This window comes from Salmo salar, chromosome 18, assembly GCF_965601325.2.
Source record: "Salmo salar chromosome 18, fSalSal1, whole genome shotgun sequence".
Classification (NCBI taxonomy): Eukaryota; Metazoa; Chordata; class Actinopteri; order Salmoniformes; family Salmonidae; genus Salmo; species Salmo salar.
The window spans coordinates 82,150,691-82,159,596 of record NC_138308.1 but is presented as its reverse complement, the minus strand read 5'-3'; the positions used below and the strand labels follow the sequence as shown (position 1 = coordinate 82,159,596).

At 47.0% G+C, this 8,906-nt stretch overlaps 1 protein-coding gene across 1 annotated transcript; it reads right to left on the bottom strand.

Moving 5' to 3' along the window:
* Window positions 1-2,491: 2,491 nt before the first annotated feature.
* LOC123728747 (uncharacterized) lies at window positions 2,492-6,972 on the bottom strand. Its single transcript, XM_045701429.2, has 6 exons — window positions 6,819-6,972; window positions 6,542-6,606; window positions 6,261-6,389; window positions 4,941-5,010; window positions 4,519-4,683; window positions 2,492-4,164 (listed from the first exon to the last, which is right to left on the bottom strand). The coding sequence occupies exons 1-6, from the start codon at window positions 6,849-6,851 to the stop codon at window positions 3,892-3,894; spliced, it is 735 nt and encodes a 244-aa protein (XP_045557385.1). The 5' UTR covers window positions 6,852-6,972; the 3' UTR covers window positions 2,492-3,891.
* Between the last annotated feature and the right edge of the window lie 1,934 nt (window positions 6,973-8,906).

Genomic DNA, 8,906 nt, shown 5'->3' with positions numbered 1-8,906 from the left:
TTCTTTTGGCGGCAGGCAGCTAGCGGTTATAGAGGTGAGCCATCAACCGGAGGGTTGCCAGTTTGTATCTTTGGTCTGACAGGAAATATCTGTCTAACACCATGCCCAATCCGGACGCGCGTGTGCGCGAATAGATTTTGTTCTCCCACACTAAACGCGATCACGACACGCAGCTTGAAATATCAAAATGTGTTTAGTTAGGATTCGTGCGGGATTGTTCTATGTTACGTGTGGTAGGGGTTGTAATTATTTAACGTAGTTGCTTTTGCTACGTATCGTTTAGGCATTAGGGTTGCCGGGCTGTGCCCCGTCTGTCTTTTAGAGTGGAGCTTCCCTCTCGTCATTTGACTTTTGTGCACCCTGCCTTATATGTGGATTTTGCCCCTTGGCAGTATCAAATTACGTTTGTTCAAACGGACCTCAGTCTCCTGCGCCTGACTCATCCTCCAAGTGTTCTATCTGCCTGTGACAGAATCCCGCACCAAAATATGGAGTCAGCAGGAGCCGAAGCACCTTCAATGGAAGAACAAGTCTCCCAACATGCCAGCCTCCTCCACCGACTGGGCACGGCCATGGACCAGGTGCTGGCCCGTTTGGAGAGCAGGGAGAGAGTCGCTATCTCACCCCCACCAGTGCCAAGTCATCACCCTGCGCCCCTACCGGCACCCACCGAACCCAGTACAAGCGGGATCCGGATCATGGCTCCCAGGGAGTTTGATGGGACGGCCACCGGGTGCAATGGGACGGCCACCGGCCCTCTCCCTCCGATGAAGAGAGGGTGAGCGTCCTCGTCTCGTGCCTCACGGGTAGAGCCCTGGAATGGGCCAACGCCGTCTGGGAGGGCCCAGACTCAGCTAAGGACGACTACCCAGAGTTCACCCGCCGCTTCCGGGCGGTATTCGATCATCCACCGAAGGGCAAGGCGGCGGGTGAGCGATTATTTCACCTGAGGCAGGAGATGAGGAGCGCTCAGGACTTTGCCCTGGAGTTCCGGACTCTAGCCGCCGGATCGGGGTGGAATGAGCGGGCCCTGATTGACCACTACAGGTGTAGTCCACGTGAGGACGTCCACCGGGAGCTGGCTTGCCGGAACCATACAACCACCCTGGACCAGCTGATTGATTTGTCCATCAGGCTGTACAACCTGCTGGCTGCCCGGGGACGTTCCAGTCGGGGCCTGTTCATTCCACCTCCCAGCCCTCCTACTCTAACGCCCATGGAGATAGGAGGGGCTGCTGCTAGGAGGACCGGAGGGGGGCCTCTCCTGCACCCACAGGGGTCGTAGAGGACACACTGCGGACCGGTGCTGGAGAGGTCCTCCCGGGAATTCAGATGGCAGGCAGAGCACCACATCGACCCCCCAGGTGAGTCAGCACCAGCCACACCTAGAGCCCCCTGTCGACCACATGTACGCCTCCGTTTTCCTGAGTTTTCCCCTCACTCCCAAGGCACTAGTCGATTCAGGCGCAGCTGGGAGCTTTATGGACCGTAGGGTCGCTGATAAGTTAGGGATTCTCCTGGTTAAACTGGACCAACCCTTCCCCGTGCACGCTCTAGATAGTCGACCACTAGGGTCTAGCCAAGTGAGGGAGGTAACAGTGCCACTAGTCATGGTGACGCGGGGGGGTCATGAGGAACGTATCAGCCTGTTCCTTATTGATTCCCCGGCGTTTCCGGCGTCTCCACCGTGCACATTCCCTCTGAATATGCCGATTTGGCTATCGCCTTCAGTAAAACGAAGGCGACTCAATTACCCCCTCATCGACGAGGGGATTGTGTGATAAACCTCCAGGCTGGCGCAGCCTTTCCTAGGAGTCACGTGTATCCTCTGTCTCAGGAGGAGACAGCGGCTATGGAGACATATGTCGCTGAATCCTTGAGACAGGGATACATTCGGCCGTCCACGTCACCCGTCTCCTCGAGCTTCTTTTTTGTGAAGAAGGAGGGAGGTTTGCACCCGTGCATTGATTATAGAGGTCTAAATTCCATCACGGTGGGTTTCAGTTACCCGCTACCTCTCATTGCTACGGCAGTGGAGTCTTTGCACGGGGCGCGCTTCTTCACTAAACTAGATCTCAGGAGCGCGTATAACCTGGTGCGTATCCGAGATGGAGACGAGTGGAAAACCGCATTTAGTACCACATCTGGCCATTATGAGTACCTCGTCATGCCGTACGGGTTAAAGAATGCTCCCGCCGTTTTCCAATCCTTTGTAGACGAGGTTCTCAGAGACCTGCTCGGTCAGGGTGTGGTGGTGTACATCGATGACATTCTGATCTACTCCGCCACACGCGCCGAGCATGTGTCTCTGGTGCGCAAAGTGCTTGGGCGGCTGCTGGAGCATGACCTGTACGTCAAGGCTGAGAAATGTGAGTTTTCCAAACGATTCGTCTCTTTTCTGCGATATCGTATTTCCACCAACGGGGTGGTGATGGAATGTGATCGCGTTACAGCCGTGCGTAATTGGCCGACTCCAAGAACGGTGAAGGAGGTGCAGCGGTTCTTGGGGTTTGCTAATTACTACCGGAGGTTTATCCGGGGCTTTGGTCAGGTGGCAGCTCCTATTACCTCACTGATGAAGGGGGGCCCGGTGCGGCTGCGGTGGTCGGCCGAGGCGGACAGGGCCTTTAGTCGTCTGAAGGCTCTGTTTACCGACGCGCCGGTGCTGGCGCATCCGGACCCCTCTTTGCCATTCATAGTGGAGGTGGACGCGTCCGAGGCTGGAGTAGGAGCGGTGTTGTCGCAGCGCTCGGGCGCGCCGCCGAAGCTTCGCCCATGTGCTTTTTTTTCTAAGAAGCTGAGTCTGGCGGAGCGCAACTATGATGTGGGGGACCGGGAGCTGTTGGCCATGGTCAAGGCTCTGAAAGTGTGGAGACATTGGCTTGAGGGGGCACGACACCCTTTCCTCATCTGGACCGATCATCGTAACCTGGAGTACATTCGGGCAGCGAGGAGACTTAATCAACGGCAGGCCAGGTGGGCCATATTCTTTACAAGGTTTTGTTTCACCTTGTCGTACATTCCAGGTTCCCGGAACCAGAAGGCCGACGCACTGTCTCGTCTCCACGACACCGAGGAGCGGACCATCGATCCTACTCCCATACTTCCTGTCTGGTGGCACCAGTGGTTTGGGAGGTGGATGCGGACATCGAGCGGGCGGGGCAGTCAGAACCCACTCCACCTCAGTGTCCTGCGAGCCGGAAGTACGTTCTGCTCGAGGTTCGTGATCGTCTGATCCGGTGGTCGCACACTCTACCCTCCTCGGGTCATCCTGAGATGGAACGGACAGTGCAGGCCTTGAGAGGGAAGTACTGGTGGCCCACTTTGGTTAAGGATGTCAGGTGCTATGTCTCTTCCTGTTCGGTGTGCGCCCAGTGTAAGGCTCCTAGGCACCTGCCGCGAGGGAAACTACAGCCCCTCCCCGTTCCACAGCGACCGTGGTCCCACCTGTTGGTGGATTTCCTTACGGATCTCCCGCCTTCCCAGGGGAACACCACGATCCTAGTCGTTGTGGATCGGTTCTCTAAGTCCTGTCGTCTGATCCCTTTGCCCGGTCTTCCTACGGCCCTACAGACCGTGGAGGCCCTGTTTACGCATGTCTTCCGGCACTACGGGGTGCCCGAGGACATCGTCTCTGATCGGGGTCCCCAGTTCACATCTAGGGTGTGGAAGGCGTTTATGGAGAGGCTGGGGGTCTCGGTCAGTTTGACTTCGGGTTTCCACCCCGAGAGTAATGGGCAGGTGGAACGCATCAATCAGGATGTGGGCAGGTTCCTGCGGTCCTATTGCCAGGACCGGCCGGGGGAGTGGGCGAGGTTCGTGCCATGGGCTGAGATGGCGCAGAACTCTCTGCGTCATTCCTCTACTAACCTGTCGCCTTTCCAGGTGGTGTTAGGTTACCAGCCGGTCCTGGTGCCATGGCATCAGAGCCAGACGCAGGCTCCTGCGGTGGAGGAATTGGTCCAGCGCTCGAGGGAGACCTGGAGTGCTTTCCAGGAGTGCCTGAAACAAGCTATAGGACGGCACAAGGAGAGCGCTGACCGCCGCCGCAGTGAGGCCCCCGTATTCAAACCAGGGGATAGAGTCTAGCTCTCGACCCGGAACTTGTCCCTCCGCCTGCCCTGCCGGAAGCTGGGTCCGCGATTTGTGGGGCCATTCAAAGTCCTGAGGAGAATAAACGAGGTGTGTTATAGGTTACAACTTCCTTCATATTACCGTATTAACCCATCGTTTCATGTGTCGTTTCAACGTTTCAACGGGTTTCCACAAAAGAAAATTGAGTTAGTGTGGTATCAAGTCCTAGATGCCATTGCCTGCTTTCCACCCTTGAGCATTGCACTTAACCCACCACAACAACTGCTCCACTGGTACCCAGTGTGGCAGCCCCCTGCTTCAACCTCTCCAGCCTGTGTATTTATGTGTCTTTCAGAGGGGTTGGATTAATGCGGAAGTCAGATTTCAGTTGGCCCTTGTGTGAAATTGACGAATAAAGTAATCTTAATCTTAAAAGATAAATACCATTGTAAACAAGCGCATTGTTAAGGGGTTCTTCCCTGCCTTTTGACATCCATTTTCCAGCAGAACTGCGATTTTCTCCAGAGGGAACACCTCTATATCCAGGGTCTTTCCTGCACATTTCACATAGACGTTTAACTTGTCCACATCCTCAATGTTATCATCAGCCTAAATGAAAAGGGCATACGTAAGTATTTAATAACAAGAAAAAAATTGAAGGACTGAATCATTTTTAAAAGGTTAATATAATTTGGGGATAGCCACCCACTATTTAGTCATATAAAAATAGTAAACCCATAACAATATTTTTTGTACAAATATTTATCCAACCAGCTGCTTTGATCAGGGGGGAAACCCCACTCCCATCAACACCATTTCCATGAGTTGGTCTTTGTTTCAGTCAAGTAAAAGTTAGAGGTAGTTACACCAAAGGCACTTGGGGATCCCGCCAGGATATTCCCTGTGTTAGTCTTATCACCTCGTTGCCCTGGTGACCTGGGTGGACAGAAACCAATGTTCACTTGTCAAAGTGAAAGTGAAAGAGAGTCTATAAGGCTTAAACTAGAGTATTTCAGTCACACACAGGTCAAATCTAATTTTATTGGTCACATACACATGGTTAGCAGATGTTAATGCAAGTGTAGCGTAATGCTTGTGCTTCTTGTTCCGACTATGCAGTAATATCTAACAAGTAATCTAACAAATTCAAAACAACTACCTAATACACACAAATGTAAAGGGATGAATAAGAATATATAAATATATATATATATATATATATATAATATATATATATATATATATATATATGGATGAGCGATGGTGTGCGGCATAGGCAATATGCAGTAGATGGTATAGAATACAGTATATACATATGAGATGAGTAATGTAGGATATGTCAACATTATTAAAGTGGCGTTATTTAAAGTGACTACCGTAAATTCCGGACTATAAGCCGCAACTTTTTTCCCACGCTTTGAACCTCGCAGCTTAAACAATGATGCGGCTAATATGGATTTTTCCCGCTTTCAATTTTTTTCTCTCCAAAAAAACACATTCTGTGACGTGCTCAGTTTTTTGGCGGCATGAAGCTTTCATTAGACCAATGAAATTGCCGAACGGGTTAAGATCAAACAACTTTTTTGTTTACTGTTTAGAATAAATCGAGCGCTCTCAAACTTCCCATCATTCTGATTACGGTGGTCATTTTGTCACCCTCATCATGGCAAAGACACGGAGAAATGCATATGATGCAGCTTTCAAGTTGAAGGCGATTGATCTGGCTGTTGGAAAAGGAAATAGAGCTGCTGCACGGGAGCTTGGTCTTAATGAGTCGATGATAAGACGTTGGAAACAGCAGCGTGAGGAATTGACTCAGTACAAAAAGACAACTAAAGCTTACTGCTAATTATTTTTTTTTTGTTACAAGCCGTGTTTCGTTAGAGCCTGTGTAAAGTTCATTTGTTTCAATGTACCGGTAGGCACCTGAGGCTTATAGACATGTGCGGCTTATTTATGTTCAAAATCAAATTAAAAAAATTCTGTGGGTGCGGCTTATATTCAGGTGCGCTTAATAGTCCGGAAATTACGGTAGTGATACCTTTATTAAGTCCATTTATTTTAGTGGCCAGACATTGAGTGTATGTTGGCAGCAGCCTCTCCATGTTAGTGATTGCTGTTTAACAGTCTGATGGCCTTGAGATGGAAGCTGTTTTTCGGTCTCGGATATTAATGATTGCCCTCACCTGTTTGTAACCTGTGTTGTACACTTTGTGTTTTCATTGGATTGTCCCGCCTCTCTGTCTGAACTCTCGGATTGAGGTTCAACATCGAAATCACCTGTCTTTGCCTTATCACATTGTTGCCCTGGTGACCTGGGTGGAGATAAGGGAAGTTTAATTTTTGTGACAATCAAAGCTAGACAAACAGAGAAGGACGCTTATACTTTGGGATTTAGGCTAGGTAACAGTATGTACTGTAGAGTCATTTGATTGACTAGAAAGAGAGTGAGGGAGACTAGGCTCACCTGTCCGTAACCAATGTGTCCTGAGTGGTCTCACTTTGAGGGACAACTGTGGTTTCCTCTGAATACTGTGACAAAACAGACAATAGTTACTTCACTAATTGGTGACAAGTTAGTCATATTTCCTCATGTATCTCTTTATGAAAAGCAACAAATCATTAATTTCAATGTAAATCTTTATGCATTTCCAGATTCAATCCTACAGCCTAGTTGCCTCCAGAAATGATCTAAGAGCAGAATAAACAAGGTAAGAATAGTGAAATGTAAGTTACTTACTTACCTCTGGGTAGAAATAACTGTAGATTGCTCCCATCTTGTAAATGTAAGTTTGTCTGTCTATAGCTTCTTCTGAGTTGAGTGTCGTGTGCTGCCTCTACCTATTAAATAGTTGAGCCCTTCCCCTTTTTCAGTTGACAGTATAGTTTACTTTCACTTTGTATCTGGAGATAAAACAAGTGAACTCAGTCGGGGTCTCAACTAGGGCTGTGGCGGTCACAAATTCATCATCCGGTGATTGTCAAGCAAAAGACTTTCAGTCTCACAGTAATTGACCGTTAAATAACAAACACATTTAGCATCTCCTGGCTCCCACACATAGCCAACAAGCCATTTTAAAAAGTCGAATAAATAAATCCATGTAATATATCCTACACCTTAACAATAAATCCATTATTTATTTTAGACGGGTCTAAAGAAGCATGAAGTGAAGAAAATGTACCCTTTCAGAAGAAAAGGATAGCATGCTTTTAGGATAGCATACTTTTAATTGTCCTGATGTGACTATACCAATGGCTTTGGGCCACACTAGTTCATTTAGCTGACAACATTTTCTTATAATTCTGTGGCATTATTTTATATTTTATAGTATGAAGAATACATTAGAACAAAGCTGAATAAAATGTAAATATTTTCTCCAAACGATTTGAGTGCGCACATGTGGCTTTTCTGTGTTGAGCAGTTAACAAATAAATAGTTACTCCTATATACTTAATTTAGAGTTATTAATGTAACTTTAGTTGTTTTACAAATGTTGGGATAGATGTTTAGATTTGTAATACATTGTAAGGCAGCTTGATGCGACTAAAGACAATAAAAAAAAAAAAGTAACTAGAAAGGCATGAGATCTTTGTTATTTGCGCAGGCTGTACACACTCCAATAGTCTCTCATTCACAATTTGACAAGCACTTGATAATGCCTTGAATTCCATGGCGGCATCCCCTTTGTGGCTGTATTGCACCCTAAAAAGATCCTTGCCTTTTGCGGCCCCAGAATGCTGTGTTGTGCCCTTCTTCCTGAGTGTGCTGCGCAATCCAAAGCGCCTCTCACTCACATGGCTCTCTGTAACATGATCGGGTCTTTCCACAAGCCACAAGTCAGACACATCAGGGTTGCGCTTATCCAATTCCGAGGTGCATATTGAAAATATTGGAAGAACTGTCCACAATTACTTTTCGTCAGCCAACAAGATGAGAAGGCCTAACGAACAGCAAAAGCACTACCCTATGTCAATCTACTATCCCCCATAGTACAAATGTCGATCTATTCTGTGCGAGAAATAAATATTCCAAACATAGTCTGGGACAGTTGTGGGATGTGATTAATACAACCACTAGCATCAGAACGTTAAGCTTAAAATGTTGATAAACTATTAGGCTATTTCTTGACATAAGTGCAGCACTGCGCACATGGTAGTAGGCTATAAGCTTGAATGTTCACTTAGTGGAAAACACCATTATCAAAAGTGACCGCAAATGCAATTATGCATGTAATGCGTTTATTATAAAGGGGCATTTTTATGGTGAAAATTATCTTCCCCAAACTTGAAACTCACGCGCTGCTTAAATATGCCAGTTAGGCTCTACACCCCTTGTAAAGCGGATTCATGTGCTTAATTTTAAGAAGTTATTTGGCCACTTTAGTTGTGATACAAACCTTATAAAACATATAGGCCTATGGGCAGGGCTACATAAGGTGTGAGACTATGACAACGAAAAAGTTTGGGGAAAAATAGGCATTGTTTCTTATGCTGGGTATCATTAACAAGTGATAATATATCATTCACAAGTAATAGGCTAATATTGTCACCCATCAGACTATTCTTGATTTAATCTTGTCTTTACATTTACTAAATATATGTATGACATTCTATTTTATTTAGAATGGACCCTGATCATGCACCTGTATTGAAACGGACAGCGGAAAAAATACATGTAATCTATGCACATAAATAGGGAATTGTAGATAACTAAATAGCTGACTCATTTTGAAATTGAAACAATAAAACAATTGTATAGCCTAATTGAATTCATGTTTTAATGTGCTTCTGGTCATAGAGAATCACGTTTTTAAGTTTATGACTCACTAGAA

What these genes read in the sequence shown, in the direction of transcription:
- LOC123728747 (XM_045701429.2), bottom strand. Translation starts at nt 6,851, where the DNA reads ATGGGAGCAATCTACAGTTATTTCTACCCAGAG. An exon ending in GACACATTGGTTACGGACAG is followed by an intron (nt 6,390 to 6,541) that starts GTGAGCCTAGTC and finishes ATCTCCACCCAG; the next exon opens with GTCACCAGGGCAACAATGTG. An exon ending in GATCCCCAAGTGCCTTTGGT is followed by an intron (nt 4,684 to 4,940) that starts GTAACTACCTCT and finishes CTTTTCATTTAG; the next exon opens with GCTGATGATAACATTGAGGA.